This window comes from Hippocampus bargibanti, linkage group LG14 (assembly GCF_051943395.1).
Source record: "Hippocampus bargibanti isolate YZ-2025 linkage group LG14, ASM5194339v1, whole genome shotgun sequence".
NCBI lineage: Eukaryota > Metazoa > Chordata > Actinopteri > Syngnathiformes > Syngnathidae > Hippocampus > Hippocampus bargibanti.
Genome location: NC_142747.1, coordinates 19,507,087 through 19,525,582, shown reverse-complemented (window position 1 = coordinate 19,525,582; position 18,496 = coordinate 19,507,087). Strand labels below are relative to the sequence as shown.

The window sequence follows — 18,496 nt, the reverse complement described above, 5'->3', positions numbered from 1 at the left end:
TGTGCCTCTTTTGTTTGGGGGAGAGCTTTTCCCCCAATGTTGCCTCAAAATGGCAAAAAAAAATTCTTTAATCGATTGCAAACATGTATGCTTTCCACTTCAGAACTATTTGAATTATATTCATAACTGGATGTGTAACATGAAAGCATATTCTCCGAATCTGAAGCCATTGTTTTGATTCACAAGCAATACAAGACGTCTTGGCGTAACGTCACTAACTGGGGGCGGGACTTTCTGAAAATGCCCAATTCGCAGCTCAATTTTTTTGCAGATTTTGGACACTTTAAGTCATTTTTATTGGTGTTTTGCATTTGACTAAAAATATCATACTGCGTGTTTTGGGTATTTTAGATGCTATAAAACGTTTTTCTGATGTCAGTTAAAAAACAAAACAGTGACGTCGGTTGTCCTTTAAGTTCGCTCGCTCTCTCTCTCGGGCCTAGATCAATCAACTTTGTCACTTCCTGTTTGTCAGCGAACCTGTTTCTGTTTAAATGAGGCATATTAAAGAAACATTCTCACGGTACCGTGAGGGGTTACATGCTGGACAACAAACAAACGCTGCCGTCAAAAAGACCGTCCTACGTCACTTTGGGTGTTGACCTTACCCCACCATGGAAATTGTTTTTGACCTTATGAATTCACTTTGAACTCAATAAGTAATATTTAAATGTTTTCTTAATACGGTCATAAAAAGTGTGGAATGAAGTTACATTCACATCTAGAAAATAAAATCACAGAATCTGAATGTACTGAATTTTAGTCCAATAGCGCTCTCTTGTGTCTGATTAATAACACGTCACAGAAAGGACAACCCGGAAGACGGCTGCGATAGGCTCCACCCCTCTGCGTCCCGAATAATAATAATAATAATAATAATAATAATAATAATAATGCAGAAGCAGCAGCAGCGATCGAGATTATTGCACCGAGTGACACAAAAAAACAGAAATCACGGCACGCTTTTTAGTCACCTTTTTATTTTTTTCACAAATTTACGCGCCCCACCCAAAAAACAACAACAACAACACAAAAACAACTAATTTTATTTAAAATGATTCGTGAGTTTTCCTCCTTCGTTTTATTGGCAGTTGCCAGCCACCTGTAAACGATGACGTATTAAGCACTCGAATGGAAGAAAATAAGACATTATTAATCACAGCTGCGAACTCGTTCACTTCCTGCCTCGGTGCTTACGTAATAAACGGCCAAGGGGCATATTCCTGTTCCGCTAGTAACAATTAACAAACATTCTGGTTTAGAAAATAGATTATAATCTGCGGGTTTCCCACCTCGACCGAAAACTTAATTTCGCAAAGAATAACCAACCAAGTCGTCTTCAAACTCAGCCTCAAAGCTATCAAGTGGTGACAATGACGACATGTCCTCGTCCAAATGTAGTCCTATTGGCAGGTAAGAAACAAGCTCAAAAGTGTCCTCAGTAAATATTTTGACATGTCAAATTCGAGAAAAAAGACATTTGGTACCTCCAACTTTTCGTGGAAATTTGCCTAACCCAATCCACCTCTTATTAGCACCACTATAAAATTGCATTCACAGACACTACTATTATTCAACAAAAATACAATAAAACAAAACAGAACTGTGCTACAGACACCATTTAGCGTCACAATAGCATTGAAACATTTAAAATGGGACAATAAAATCCATCATGTTCAGCAAATATAATGATTATTAAATGTATTTAGACGCAACAATCACTCCAGATATGTTTTTGCGAGTTAAAATTGGGATGGAAAATTCTTACATCATTGAAGGCCTGCCTGACCAATTGTGAAGGAGTTTAAAATGAAATTGTTTAAAGAAACAACCACTGATATAGCTAAACGTCTTTCTATGTTGTTTTGATTAATAAAGAGACTGATAAAGGCCAATCCGACCACCTGGAATGCCAAAATAAATTACAATCTTTAAAATAAACCAATCGTAAAAACAATAAACATTATTTGAACAACACACTCATATCGACAAAATAACTCGACAAAAACTATTAGGTAAAAAAATTAGTCATAACCATGAAATCGACAGAATTCCAAAGTGAGGGGGAATAATTGTTGCACTTGCGATTAAGCTACCAGCAGGTGGTACCAGAGGACAAACATGTGAAAAGGGACTCAATTCAAACAGACTGTACATTACCTGCACAGACGTTTTCCTAAATCGCAATTAAAACGCGTCCTGTCGCAGTCTGTTGTCTAACCGAAAGCTAGTATTAAAGGACAACCGGCACCATTTTTTATAGCATCTAAAATACCCAAAAGACGCAGGCTGATATTTTAGTCAAATCCAAAACACCAATAAAAATGACTTAAAGTGTCCCAAAACTGCCACACAATGAGCTCGGAACTGGGCAGATTCGGAAAGTCCCGCCCCCTTGTTCGTGACGTCACTATTGGTCACACACTGCCTTGCTCCAGAATCAAAATAATGGCTTCAGAGAGTTCAGATTCGGAGAAGATGCATTCTTGTTACTCATCCATATATAAATATGATTCAAATAGTTCTGAAGAGGAAAGCATAAATGTTTTGCAATCGATTAAAGAAGTCCCCCTTAGCGGAAATAATGTGCTTTTCAGCCTCTCCTTACGCGTAGGAGGAAGCGTCACAGGTGTCAAACAGAAGCCTACTAAATTCACCATATCCGCTTGCAAAATGTAAAACACGGGCTGGTCTGCGTGTGTTTTTACTGCCAACCATCCCGCTTGACTTTTTTTCCATATAGCGGCGGCAACGACGCCGGCTGACTGGCTGGCAGGAGCGTCTGGTGAAACATCTGGACGCCGCTTGGGAACGCTAAAGGTGCCCATTGGCTATGCCGGCTTGAAATGAGCTGCCACGTGGTCCACTCTCATGCCCTTGCATTCTTTCGTGGACGTGGAAAATCAAGGGGAACCATATGTGTAAGAAAAAAAAAAAGCTTGCTTTGAAATTGTTTCACCATATGCTTTAAATGCTTTTAAATTTCGTATAAGTCACTTATTAAAGGACAACCGACGTCAATTTTTTTGTTTCCTAACTGACATCAGAAAAACGTTTTATAGCATCTAAAATACCCAAAACACTTAGTATGATATTTTTAGTCAAATGCAAAACGCCAATAAAAATGACTTAAAGTGTCTAAAAAGTACTTCAATTTGAAACCGGAAGTGGCCAGTTTCAGAAGGTCCCGCCCCCACGTTCGTGGTGTCACGGCAAGATGTCTTGCCTTGCTGGAGAATCAAAACAATGGCTTCAGATTGGGAGAATATGCTTTCTTGTTACTCATCCAGTTATGAATATGATTCAAATAGTTCTGAAGAGGAAAGCATACATGTTTGCAATCGATTAAATAATTTATTCCGTGTCATTTTGACGCATCAGGGGTGGGAAATGTCGCACCTAAAAAAGGCAGAAAATGGCGACAAAGCCGTTTAAGGAATTAATCAGCCCGTTTCCTCAGGCTGATTAATTCCTTACATGGAGCTTGTTCGCCCTCTTCTGCCTCTTTTTGGTCCTACATGACGTTTTCAGACCAAAGTACAGCAAAATGCATTGACGTGATGGAAGGACTGCTACAATGTGTCCTTTTTTCGGTCAGGGGCGTTCCTTCAGTGACGTAGGGTGAGGACTTAATTAATTATGTATTTCAATAATTATGTATTTAATTAATTGTGTATTTAATTATGTAACTATCGATTTAATTAATTGTGTATTTAATTATGTAACTATCGATTTATTTAATTATCTTTAATTATTTATTTCATTCTTTATTTATTTTTATTATTTATTTAATTACTTAATTATTTAGTTATTTAATTGGTTATTTATGTATTTCATTAAGTATGTATTTAATTAATTGTGTATTTAATTAATTGTGTATGTATTTTAATTGTTTCATCATTTAATCATTCAATTATGTAATTATTTAATTAGTTAATTATTTAGTTATTTAATTAAATAATAATAATAAAAATAATAATAATAATCATCATCATTATAATAGTAATAATAAGAATTTATTATTATTTAATAATAATAATTTATTTTTATTATTATTATTATTATTATTATTATTATTATTAGTTAGGGACATATTTGCTTCTTCTCACCTTTAAATACCCTGAAATTCTTCCAATGGAACTCAGTGCTGCCATTGATGTTGTGGCGAGATTTGGTACTACATTGAAAGTGTACAATTGCGATTGTGTACTATAAAATTCCCTTCAAAATGGCTATAAAATCTCGTCGCCATTCACTGTGTGTGTTCGTGCCTACGTGTGCGTAAGAATGTGTGTAAATGTGAGTGCGCGCGCCGGCGCATGCAAGCAATGTCACCTTGACTACAAGCTACAGGAGGCGATGAGGCTGCATCGCATCTGTGCAGTGGACAGAAGAGAGTTGAGAGTGATTGCCCGTCTGTGTGATCTTGTGTGTGCGTGACAAAACAGGCAGAGAAGAAGAACCAAGAGGCACAGGCGCTCCCAAACAAGATCGAGCAGCGACCGGAGATTCACCTCTCTTCACAGCACCGCCGGCCGACATGTCAACGCACTCAGGTGGGTCACGTGACCAGTCACATGACTTCCATCTCATGTCATCGCATCACATTGTACTTCATCGCTCAAAGATAAGATCGTGGGCTTCCAACACTTTGGGAGGGGAAACTTCATTTGTGTTTGGAAGTACAAATCCATCAAACATTGTCAGAATGAATACGTTCGCTACGTATCTTTATTACGCACCTCAATCAGCAGAACATTAGAAACAACTACCTCACCGACAAATGGACAATTCTTCATAACCCGAATTAAAAAAACATCATATTAACTCATTCACTGACAAAAAGTCTCCACTCAAATGCCAGGGTTTTTGTCATTGTCACTCGAATTCCAAGACCCGCAGAATATTGAGTTTTAGGACAACATAAACATTCAATGCAGTGTTAAAAACCTTAAACGCTCTACTTTCACCAGAAAATAATGAGTGAATTCCTAAATGATATGGGTCTGGGGTTATGTGAGCTTGAAATGAGGGCAGCTGTCCAAAATATTATCTTTTATTTTTTTTTTTTATTATTATTACTATATACAGTAAAGTCTCGTTATATCGATATTCAAGGGAGTCCGAAAAAATATCGATATAACCGGGACTATCGATATATCCGATATCGATATAACGAGACTTTACTGTAATATGTATTATATAAAAGTACGTCATTTAGCGTATTATTATTATTATTTATTATTATTATTATATAAAAGTACATCATTTAGCTTCTTCTTCTTCTTATTATTATTATTTTTTATTATTACTATACAATATATATTATATAACAGTACATTATTTAGCGTGTTATTATTATTATTATATAAAAGTACATCATTTAGCGTATTATTTATTATTATTATTATATAAAAGTACATCATTTAGCGTATTGTTATTATTATTTATTATTATATAAAAGTACATCATTTAGCTTCTTCTTATTATTTTTATTATTATATAAAAGTACATAATTTAGCTTCTTCTTCTTCTTCTTCTTCTTCTTCTTCTTCTTCTTATTCTTATTCTTATTCTAAAACGTCCAAAAGATGTTGCCCCCGAGGGCGAATCCGGAGTTTCCCGATCGCCGCTGAAGGCACCGCGAGGCTCTGTGACGTCACGGGCCTTTTCTTCCTTTTCCCCGCCCCTTCCCTCCCTCCTCCCGAAGCACTCGCGAGGACAAGGGATGCGAGAGTGACTGCAGCATCTTAAGCGAGACGACGCACACGCAGCACGTCGCTCTGTTTTGCTTCGCCAGCGCGCTCCAGGCCTCACGCACGCGCCTGTCTTTCACTATCACCACGGTCAATCTTTTTTGTTTTCTTTTTTTTTTCGCTCGGATTTATCCCGTTTCGTCGCGATGATACCCGCGTGATGGAAGACTGACGTGAACGCGCTCCACAAACAAGCCTCTCCTGGAATCTTATTCTCTTCTCCCCTCGCCCCCCACCCCTCACCCACCTTCTCGCAGCATCTCCTACGCGCGTGCGCGAGAGCGCCCCCCCCCCACCTCTACGCCACTGTTTTTTGTGTCTGCGCGGACACGCGCACGCTACTCTCCCAGGACTCGCCCGCGCGCGGCCGCGCTGCGTCAAGAAGAGAAAGGGAGAAAGGAGGGTAAAAAAGACGACGAAGAAGAAGAAGGTGGTGGTGGGTGGGTGGTGGTGGGGGGGGATTGAAGTGGCAACATCTAAGAGAGCGCAAACATGATGGCCGGCGGAGCAGTGCAGCAAAACGGCCTCTTCGTCACCCCGCACCACCACGGCCAGCCGCCTCACATGGAGGCCGACCCGCCGGACTCGCGTAAAAGACCACTGGAGACCCCCACCGAGGCCAGCAGCACCAAACGCACCAACACGGGAGGTAAGAGATGCGCGCGCGAGGGGGCGGGGGAGGGAGATCGGTGAGCGACAGACGATTTCCCGGATGGGGTGAACCCTCAGAAGAGCGACGTTCAATGACGATTACGACCGTTATTACGAAGCTGCTTAACGAAGCGTTTTATCGACTGCGTGACGGGAACGGGACAATGAGGCACTACCAGTGGGGGGTTGGGGGGGTGTCTGCGGAAGCCTCGCCTACTCCGCCCCGGCCTGATTTTCTCCGCGGAGGAACAAGTGGGACGTAAACAAGTGAAATCCGGATGCGATTGGTGCGCGTGAAGGCATCACGACCTTGTGTGTGTCAGTGTACGTGTGTGTGAGATAATCTCACACATCAGCCGCCATCACCCGATTAACGAGCCAGTGCATTTACACGCCACCGAGTCCCTCTTCTTCTTCTTCTTCTTCTGATGATGATGATGTCGCCATGGCAATCTCCATTTTTGTTTTCTATTTGTGTTTACATGCTGTCATGCATCCCATCACAGCATTTCAACCATCATGCAGTCACACGATGATTTTATTTGACACAATGGACAAAAAAACCTTCTAAAAAAAAAACCAAGACAATAAATCAAACACGTCAAAGCAGTCCAAGTCTAAAATGGAGAAATCAGAATCATAAAACCTTTATTCGTCCCACAATGGGGACATTTGCAATGTGGAAAAGTCCACGTGCAAAATGTGTTAAACAAATAAAATAATGGTAACTATTGCACACAATTTAACATATCCTTTTTAAATTATGCATAATAAGTCAATTAAATGGACAATTCTTCTTAACCACAATTTAAAAAAAATATAACTCATTCACTGCCAGACAATGTGCAAAAATGTGTCCACTCCAGTGCCAGGGCTTTTGTCATTATCACTCAAATTACAAAACCCACAGAATATCGAGTTTTAGGAGTACATAAACATTCAATTTAGCGTAAGAAACGTTCTTCTTTCGACAGAAAAAAAATGGTTAATTCCTAAGTTATATGGGTCTGGAGTTATCTGATCTTGAAATGGGGGCAGCTGTACAAAATGCAAACCATACGTATTGATTAATATAGCGCTTCAACGACAGCTGAAGCTGTAACAAAGCGCTGACATGTACAAAAGGCCAATGCTGCCCCCTCGTCGAGTGGGAAAAAAAAAAGATTGCCGGAGGTCCGGACAGCGCTTTATCGGCACCCAAGCTTGAAAAAAAAAACCCGAAAACTAAACAAATTCGGCAATGTCGCTTTACGTCAAATTTTCAATTCCCGCATAAATTTGTGAATGGCAGCGAATGAATTAAGATCTGAACGTGGACTTTGTTTCGTTAGCACTGTGGTCTGATCAGCGCTTTATCGGCACCCCCCGCCCACTGACTTGAATTGGAAAATGCCAGCGAATGAGTGAAAAATACAAGTGACGGGACATAAGAAAAGGTTCTCGATGCATACAATGTTAACATTATTCGGAAATGAAGACAAACATAAGCGACCCAAAGAAAAAAAAAAAACGTACTGGCCAGTGATTTAAATGACAAAACAGCCCGAAAACGGGGCAGATCATTTAATTCGTCTCAAATCCTCTAAATCTCCACCGCATCGCAACCTTCGTAGAGTAGTTCCGAGTGACCTACTTGCCGAAAATCTCAACGCAGGCAACGTTTGAGCCGTACGTTGAAGTTAGCGATGTTTTAAATTCAATTGAGCTGAAGTCAGAGGAAGTCAGTCTAGTTAGAGTGAGTTCGGTCAGTGACGTTTGGAGTTCAGTTGGAGTGAAGTGATTTGATTCGCTGATGTTTTGGTGAATGACTTCAATGAATTGGTGAAAAGGTTTCTTTAGCCGTCTTCTGTACGTCTTTGAAGGCGTCGGACGTTTCGCTCCTCATCCGAAAAGTTTCGTCAGCGAACTAAAATTTTTGCTGGTTGGATCAATTCAGGTTTCTTTGTCACTCATATTCGTGACCTTATCATTAAGTAGTCTTGGTGCAAGACGCAACGATTCAACATCGCATTATTTATGTTTTCCTTCTAATTTCAGACCAAATAATGTACCCAAAATACATTGTATGTCGCTTTCTCAGTCAGGGGCGTTCCTTCAGTGACGTAGGGTGAGGACTCGTCACCAACTCAAAAACAAGACTTCCTGAATATCCAGCGCGAGTCTTGATATGTAAAATAGAGCTATATGCGTTGGAATATTTGTAAAATACAGTGAGACCTCAACTTACGAACTTAATTGGTTCCCAGATAGAGTGTGTAAGGCGAAAAGTGTGTATCTCGAAAAAAAAAATTCCCATAGGAAACCATTAAAATGGGAATAATCCGTTCCCGGGTTTCCATAAAATAAACTTTTCAACTAAATAAGCCTTAAAACTACACACAACATACCTTATTCTATGTAAAATAAATGTGCTATTGTATTGTAATGAAAGAAATACACTGCATTGTATCATAAAGCCACTTTATTTACATTTGTGATGGTCATTGATGGCTTGATGGAATGGCGTTGGAGGTCGAAGGTCAAAGGGAATTGCTGTTTGGAAAGAGAGGCCTGTAATTAAAGAAATAAACTGTGCTGTCAAATAAAGTTTTATTGACCTTTTTGATGGTCGTTGATGGCTTATGGAAGGAGAGTCACCTTCCATAAGGAGTGTTGGTAACTTAACCTCTGGTGCTGTTCGGTCGTGTGCTTCCGCCAAAGATCACTCCGCCAGCCGTGGTGGGTGTGTATTATGAAAATAGTGCTTATGATAAGGTTTAATTTTCAGAAATTTGAGGTTTGTAAGACGAAAAGTTTGTAAGTTGAGGTCTCACTGTACGCTCAGTAGAAGTCATTTCAAGCCATTTTACAAATTATGGACACAACTTGTTCTGAGGCGTCGGTTGTCCTTTAAATCAGTAAGGTTTTGACGACTATCTGAAACGAGTGAGATTTTAGTGCAACTTAGCGTTCTACGGAAAAGCCCATGTTGAGTGCAGCAGGCAGGCACGCCGTCCATTTAGACAAATGAAAAGGTTGCGATGAGGAGGATGAGGAGCGTCTTAACTACGTCGGCCATGATAATGAAATCAAACCACGGCGAGATTAGCAATCGCCATACTCCCATTTAAATCAACTACTCAGCCTAGTGTGTTAGCATTTAGCTTAGCCCCCCTTTTGGTTTATTTTCTGTTGACAAATTAGTTGACGCCACGAAAATTCCCCTACCCGTCCCCTTCTCTCTGCTTCCTTTCTCTGTAGTGGCCTTCCTGCAGCCCATTTTTGAAAGCGAAGGCATTGTTTTCCCAAACCAAGACACTGAGAGCCATGGTAAGACTGCTTCTTTTTACCAAGAACTAACCTTTACACACACATGAACGCACACATTGAACACTAAGGCATGCCAAAGTGTTTTTTTTTTTTTTTTTTGGTTTCCATGACATCCATTTTTTGGTCAATCGTTGCCTTTCTCCACACCACCAAGCTGGGGAGTACTCATAACCTTTGAACTCATGCCAGCCATACCATCATTTTGGCTTTGTTGTTTGTTTAAAGGATAACCGACATCAGAAAAAAAGGTTTTATAGCTTCTAAAATACCCAAAACACGCAGTCTGATATTTTTAGTCAGATACAAAACACCAATAAAAATGACTTCAAGTGTCCAAAAACTACTTCAAATTGAACCCGGAAGTGGCCAGTTTCAGAAAGTCCCGCCCCCTTGTTCGTGACGTCACGCCAAGAAGTCTTACCTTGCTGGAGAATCAAAACAATGGCTTCACATTCGGAGAATATGCTTTCTTGTTACTCATCCAGTTATGAATATGATTCAAATAGTTCTGAAGAAGAAAGCACACGTGTTTGCAATCGATTAAAGATTTTTTTCCGTGTTATTTTGAGGCATCAGGGTTGGGAAATGTCGCACCCAAAAAAGGCAGAAAATGGCGACAAAGCCGTGTAAGGAATTAATCAGCCCGTTTCCACAGGCTAAATAATTCCTTACACGGAGCTTTGTCGCCCTCTTCTGCCTCTTTTTGATGCTACACGACGTTTTCAGACCAAAGTACAGCAAAATGCATTGACTGCTACAATGTGTCCTTTTTTCGGTCAGGGGCGTTCCTTCAGTGACGTCACGTACGGACTCGTCACCAACTCAAAAACAAGACTTCCGGAATATTCAGCGCGAGTCTTAAAACGTAAAATATAGCTATATGCGGTGGAATCTTATTAAAATATGCTCAGTGGAAGTCATTTCAAGCCATTTTACAAATTATGGACACAACTTGTCCGGAGACGTCGGTTGTCCTTTAATTTTTTTGAATCGTGCGCAAAGTTGAGTCATTAAGCTCTATTTTTAGGTAAACTAGTTCCCCCAGGGGCTTGAAAATGGACCGAATTTAATTTTGATGTCGGCGCAGATCAAGTCTATTGATCAACCGTGACTGGAAAGTGTCCTTGAGAGTTTTGAAAGGTGCTTGTAAATGAAATGTATTATTATTATTATTATTATGATTGTGTTGGCTGTTGTTGCACATCTGTGGGCGTTTCTGGCTTGCCCTTGACTCATCTGACAATTTGAAGTAAACATGGGTGCATTTTATTTTTTTGGTGCGAATTTGGTATCTACGACTTATTGGACGTTCCTACCGCATACTCGGTCGCATCTACAAAAAATATGTTTATAAAAGTGGAGTAGATTTTAGAGATGTGGGTGGAACTCGGGGAGATGTTGACTATTTTGGACGAATTTGGTAGTCCGCGGATGTGGGTGGGATTTCATTTGTAAATAAGACAAAAGTGGGGAACAATGTCTTTGGATTATTGCATTTATTGCTCTCTTGTCGACTGCCACATTTTGGGTCAGAAAGAAAAGAAAAAAACAAACCACCAAAAGAGTTTCATGTTTTTTCACTTCCAGTTTTCCACTTGCAATGTTTAAAATCCACTTTTTACATGAGAAAAGCTCACTATTCTGGCTACTTAGCTAGCTATCTAGCTGGCTAGCGAGCTATCTATCTATTTGCACTCTATTAGCTGTCTAGCTAGCCGGCTGCCTATCTAGCCTATCGAGCTATCTATCTATTAGCTGACTAGCTATCTAGCTAGCTATCTGGCAGGCTATCTACTAGCAATGTATTAGTTAGCTTTCTATCTATTTGAGTTATTCTGAGTTGAGTGAACGCTGGCGCGTGTGGCTGCCGCCGCTCACCCACAGAAAAACTTTTCCTGTGATTGTAAAGTGACATTGAGAGTTTTGAAAGGCGCTTAGAAATCAAATTTATTATTATTATTATTATTATTATTATTGCTGAAATCAATTCAGGTAATGATTTTTAATCATTATGTTCTCAAAAATATTCTGTGTTAAAAAAATGTATCCAATCAAAAAATAACTAAATAAAGAAATAGATAAATATAAAAACCCTAAACTTGGCCTTGTCGGGGTGATGTGCTAAAACAACTACAATGTTGTGGGTGTGCGTGGTAAGCAAAAAAAAAATAAAAATTCAACAAGAACTCATTTACTGCGAGATGATGTGCAAAATGGTGTCCACTCCAGTGCCAGGGTTTTTGTCATTTTCACTCGAATTCAAGGACCCACAGAATATTGCGTTTTAGGACTACATAAACTAAATTATATGAGTCTGGAGTTATGTGAGCTTGAAATGGGGGCAGATGTACAAAATACAATATATGTTGGTTAATATAGCGCTTTAACAACAGCTGAAGCTATAACAAAGCGCTAACATGGAAAAAAAGGAAAATACTGCCGCTTGTGGAAGGGAAAAACATTGCAAGAGGTCTGGCCAGTGCTTTATTGGCACCCAAGCAAGAAAAACCAAACCACAAACAAATTCGGGATTGGCGCTCTACGTCATATTTTCAATTAACGAATACATTCAGGAACGGCAGCGAATGAGTTAATATTCTTTTTTTTTTTGTTTTGTTTCAAGAGGCGGAACTATTTGAAAGGTGTGGTGAGCTTTTATCAAAACCATAAAAGCCTACAACCTCTGCGTCAAGAGCCAAGGTGAAAACGAGAGTCATATTTAGTCGCTGTACATGTGTATGCGTGTTCATATATGTGTGTGTGTGTGTGTGTGTGTGTGTGTGTGTGTGTGTGTGTGTGTGTGTGTGTGTAGTGGAGAAAGGGGGGTGCGCTGGTGGTCTGTGCATGATCCAAATGGCCGCCTGCAGCTCATAAATCACGGCAAATGTCACATAAAGAGGTGAAGGCCTTAAAGATCAATGAGGAGATGTTCCAAACACCTGCCAGCCACCTACACACACACACACACACACACACACACACACACACACACACACACACACACACACACACACACACACACACACACACACACACACACACACACACACACACACACACACACACACATAACATAAATAAGACAGTTGTTTAATTTTAAGCACTTTCTGCACCCTCTTTGTTACATGAAGCAGTTTTAGATGAAAGAGTAGAGGTTTTTTTAAAAAAAAAGCGTCCTTTTCACCAGTGGATCAGGGATGTCATGGTGTAATGTGCACGTCTGCTACAAGCTAAATGTTGAAAGCTAACACGAAGCTGTAGTATCCATTAACGAAATGAGATTGTCGTACTGTAAATCCGCTTCAATACCAAGCCGCGGCAGTTCCACATACGCATCCGCGTCCAGCGATGGCAGTCAAATGGCACTGATATTCCTCCCAAATCAAAAACTGTGCTTATGCATTTCCTTCCTTCAAGCTTTTTATGACTTGCTTTCCTTCCTGCCTTTGTGATGAGTTCAGTTGCTCGTCCATTGACGTCATATTTATTTATTTTTGCTTTCCTATTCTCTCCATTAAAGGACAACCGACGCCTCTGAACAAGTTGCGTCCATCATTTGTAAAATCTCTTCAAATGACTTCTACTGAGCGTTTTTTACAAAGATTCCACCGCATATAGCGATATTTTACGTTTTAAGACTCGTGCTGAATATTCATGAAGTCTTGTTTTTGAGTTGATGACGATGCCCTAAGTGACGTCACGGAGGGAACGCCCCTGACCGACAAAGCAACACACAATGCATTTTGGGTACTACTTTTTTGGTCTGAAAACACCGTGTTGATGGCGAAATTAGAAGGAAAACAACATAAATAACGCGATGGTGAATCGTTCGTTGTGTGTCGCTGCCAATTGCACGGCTAAAGAATTTGTAAATGTACAAAAATTCCCATCGATTGCAAACATTTATGATTTCCACTTCAGAACTATTTGAATCATATTCATAACTAGATGAGTAACAACAAAGCATCTTCTTCCGAATCTGAACTCTCTGAAGCCATTGTTTTGATTCTGGAGCAAGGCAGTGTGTGACCATTAGTGACGTCACGAACAAGGGGGCGGGACTTTCTGAATCTGCCCAGTTCCGAGCTCATTTTGTGGCAGTTTTGGGACACTTTAAGTCATTTTTTTGGTGTTTTGCATTTGACCAAAAATATCAGCCTGCGTGTTTTGGCTATTTTAGGTGCTATAAAACGTTTTTCTGATGTCAGTTAGGAAACCAAACAATGGTGTCGGTTGTCCTTTAAATGTATTTCTCTCTCTCATTCTTGCCTTCCCACCTTCAAGTTCTTGCTTATTCTATTTTTGTTATTTTTCTCTTTTCTTTTCTTCCTTCTCATGCACGCATTTCATCCCCTCCTTTTCTGACCTTTCCTCATCATCGCTTGTCTTCCATCTTTTTTTTAAATTCATTTCCATCGCTTTCCTTTCTATTTTCCATCTATTTTCCCTGTTTCCCTTATTATGATTCTTCTTCTTTTTTTGCGCTTCTTAATCCCTTTTGTCTTCTGTACTTTTCTCTTTCCTTGACATTCCTCTGTTGGCCGTGCGACTTGTTCCAGTTCAATCTGTAAATTGTTGGACTGACGCAGCACTTTTTTTTTCCTCCCCGGAAGGTCGGAACAAGGAATACACACACACACACACACACACACACACACACACACACACTCACACATTTAAAATGATCAGAGAAGCTAATGCTAGCGATCGGTAGTGCAGCGTCATCTTTTTTTATTATTATTTTTTTTTTATTTTTTTTGCAATGCAAAGTGCCAAAAAAAAAAAAAAACGAAAATTGGATGCAGTACGACGAACATCGGAGAACACGACGTTCCCTGCTAGCATTCTCCTTGCCTTCATCTTCCTCGTGCATTCTAATCAGCTTGTGCTTCAGACCTTCACGCCCTCACCCTTCCTCTCCCTCTTCTTCCTCCTCCATATATTTCATCCAGCCATCCATCCATCGCCCGGCAACCGACGGCGGGGCCAATCGATCGGGGGGTGAGGGCGGTAATGCCAATTGCTTTGACTTTGCCTCCTCCTTCAGCTTTTTTCTTCAGTTTTTCCCTTTTTTTTAACTAAAATATTGCACAAGTGTAAAAAAAAACAACAAAAAATAGATAAAATAAAAGAGAAAAAAAGCGGGGACATTGTCGCAAAAAGCGGGGACATTTTCGCTAAAAGCGGGGACATTGTCGCTAGAAGCGGGGACATTTTCTCTAAAAGCGGGGACATTGTCGCTAAAAGCGGGGACAATAGACTGCTTAGGCAAAATAGGATTAGTCATGATGATGAGGTGATGCTAGGGCAAATTGGGCAATCAATCCAGGTGTTAGTCAGGACAATAGAATCAATCAGGGTGCCGCAGGGATTAGTCCTCTGCTCCCCCCAACATGAGAGCAGGGACCTATCATAGCAGAGTCCCGCACCACCATGTCTGGACTGTAAGGATATATATATATATAGGGCCGAAACTACCAGTAAGACTTTAGTTTGCTGATGAAGTTTCTTGGATAAGAAGCAAAACGTCCGACACCTTCAAAGAAGTACAGATGACGACTGAAGAAACCTTTTCATCGATGGACCACTCCTGTACGACTGAGACCTTACACAGACGTAAAAGCGGGGACATTGTCGCTAAAAGTGGGGACATTGTCGCGAAAAGCGGGGACATTGTCGCTTAGTGAGGCGCCATGGTCTGGTAGGCGATTAATATGGATAAGAGGGGGAGATTAAAAAAAAATACCTGAAGTAAGCACACATTAGAAATAATGTTACACACACATTTGCACGCACACACACACACTGCTTCAAACCGACCTCCCAAAACCTCTTGATGATTTCCAAGTCTATTTGGGCGTATCTTTCTGACCGTAGACAGCTGGTGCCACCTCTGTTTTTTTTTTTTTTTTGAGGATGTGTGAGACTGTGCCTATGTGTGCACCCCCCCTCTAACAAAAGAAGCCCCAAGCCAGGGGGTGTTAGACAAATCACGTTCCCCCTTAACGGAGATGAATATTTGAATTTCCCCAAAGAGGCACGAACCCACCCCAGAATCCACCATGAATTGAAATGAATCTTTATTTTTTTTGGGGGGGGAAATTGTATTATTTGGTGATGTTCATAAATATATTACAAGGCTTACAAAAAAAAATGGCGTTTGAGAAAATGGCGAGTATTTACGAGCTCATAAAGTGGGCGCTGTCCCGTCTGGCTTTGTGCATTACGAGCGCACATTTAATCCGGTTGTAATCCGAGACCCTGGTGGACATTGCGCCACTTAAAACCACAACATTTTAGCCCCAAAAAAGTATTTCTTACAATGTATATTGTATATAAAATATATGAATGATATTACGGCAAAAAAAACACGATAAAATGTTTAATAACTGTCTAGCTGGCTATATAATAGCTATCTGTTGGCTAGATAGCTAGCTTTCTATCTATTTGAGTTACTTCCGGGTTGAGTGAACGCTGGCGCGTGTTGCTGCCGCTGCTCACCCGCAGAAAAAAAAAATATCCTGTGACTGTAAAGTGTCCTTGAGAGTTTTGAAAGTCGCTTATAAATGAAATGTATTAGTATTATTATTATAATTTAATAAACAAATTAAAAATGTAGTATAAAATTACGATACACTTGACCGGAACTTATCTTCTCGGAACGTTTGTTTCTTCTCGAGATTTTCCGCACGGACTTGTTTTCTCGGTGGTCTACTTTTTTACTATATTCGTTATCATTAACATATTTGATGCCGAAAATGGAATCGAAAATATCTAAAAATTATATGTAACAATTTTTGCGTTTCCCGTACAAACTTTCTTGAATGCCGTCCACATCTAAAAATGTGCAAAAACCGTCCAGAATACAGCACAGAATACGACCGGTTGACACGTATGTAAATACACGTTCCGTGCTCTTTGTTTTTTATGTATATGTTTGAGGCTGGTGCGGACGGTGGACAGTGACAGTGACAGTGAAAGCAGCTTGTCGAAAGTAGAAAGAGGAGCTCCCTTTTCCTTTGCCCTGGGGACACAAGATCCCCAGGATTTAAAGCTTGAATCCTGCAGCATGTGGCACCTATTCTGGGCTCCCTGGGTTGGCGCGGGCCTTAGCAACACATTGCGCTGTTTACTCGCCACCGTGATGGTGTATTATTTATGATGGGGGCACACGCACACGCACACACACACACACACACACACACATTGAGCTCTGCTTATGAAACCTTCAAATAGCATGTACTCTTGAGGGCGGGGGGGGGGGGGGGGGGGGGGTCAACCTGCCCGGTCAAGCAATTTGCATGAAATTCTGTCGTTTGCTAAAAAAGAAATCACAGAAAAATTCATGTACAGTGAGACCTCAACTTACAAACACCTCAACTTACAAACTTTTCGTCTTACAAACGTCAAATTTATGAACATTAAACCTTATAATAAGCACTATTTTCATAATACACACCCACCACGGCTGGCGGAGTGATCTTCGGCGGAAGCACACGACCGAACAGCACCAGAGGTTAAGTTACCAACAGTCCTTATGGAAGGTGACTCTCCTTCCATTACATTCGTCATGTAATGCGCCTCTCTTTCTAAACAGCAATTCCCTTTGACCTTCGACCTCCAACGCCATTCCATCAAGCCATGTATGACCATCACAAATGTAAATAAAGTGACTTTATGATACAATGCAGTGTAAAAGTTGAAAAGTATATTTTATGGAAACCCGGGAACGGATTATTTCCATTTTAATGGTTTCCTATGGGAAAATGTTTTTTGAGATACACACTTTTCGCCTTACATACTCTCTCTGGGAACCAATTAAGTTCGTAAGTTGAGGTCTCACTGTATTTTTATATGTTTAACTCCCTGTGTGTGGAATTTGCACGTTCTCCCCAGATCTTTAGGGGTTTTCTCTGGGTACTCTGGTTTCCTTCCACATTCCACTGTGTGTTTTGGGTAGTAACAAGAAAGCATCTTCTCCGAATCTGAACTCTCTGAAGCCATTGTTTTGATTCTGGAGCAAGGCAGTGTGTGAGCAATAGTGACGTTACGAACAAGGGGGCGGGACTTTCTGAACCTGGCCCAGTTCCGAGCTCATTTTGTGGCAGTTTTGGGACACTTTAAGTCATTTTTATTGGTGTTTTGCGTTTAACTAAAAATATCATACGGCGTGTTTTGGGTATTTTAGATGCTATAAAACGTTTTTCTGATGTCAGGAAACCAAAAAATGGTGTCGGTTGTCCTTTAAATACTTAATATATTAAAAAAATTAGATAAAGAGAATTTGTCTTAAATTGAATCTACTTTACCTACACAGTCCTTTCAACCCCAAGCACATTTGCATTATGTATTTATTTATTTGAATGCATGGGTTAGCAAGGTACCCAATAAGTCTGGGCGACCTTGGTTTGAATCCACAGTTTATGCACATGTGACGGGATTTATCTTGTTTTGGAAAAGAAGATCGTGACGATTTCAGATGCTAGATTTGTTTGTCATAAAAGCTCTCCGCAGCAGACTTTATTAGCTCTTAAAGCTCCCAAGTATTGTAACTGGCAAAAAGAATTGCGTCCCAGTTTTGCACAGTGCTGCCTAAAAAAAAGAAAAAGGAAGAACAGACCTGATTTAACAATGAAATGGTGAAAGTCATAAAAGTGCAAGATTGAAGTCATTGAATTAACCAGGAAAAAATATGCAAAAGCAATAAAAACAAATGACAAGAAATAACATTAACTTTACACGTCTATTTCCTCTAATTTTATAACTGGAAAAAAAACAAC

General features: G+C 40.1%; 1 protein-coding gene across 5 annotated transcripts in view; it reads left to right on the top strand.

Annotated features, from left to right (window-relative positions):
- Window positions 1–1,212: 1,212 nt before the first annotated feature.
- The window catches only part of nova2 (NOVA alternative splicing regulator 2), a 64,470-nt gene continuing 47,186 nt past the window's right edge, over window positions 1,213–18,496 (top strand). For 2 of the 5 annotated variants that reach the window (XM_089013291.1, XM_089013294.1), the window contains exons 1-2: window positions 5,596–6,405; window positions 9,648–9,716. In XM_089013291.1, coding sequence (XP_088869417.1) covers window positions 6,249–6,405; window positions 9,648–9,716 — 226 coding nt within the window. In that variant the 5' untranslated portion in view covers window positions 5,596–6,248. Of the gene's footprint in view, window positions 1,414–2,743; window positions 2,922–4,448; window positions 4,557–5,595; window positions 6,406–9,647; window positions 9,717–18,496 lie in introns of those variants that run through there. The other 3 variants (XM_089013293.1, XM_089013295.1, XM_089013292.1) reach the window with 2 other exon arrangements.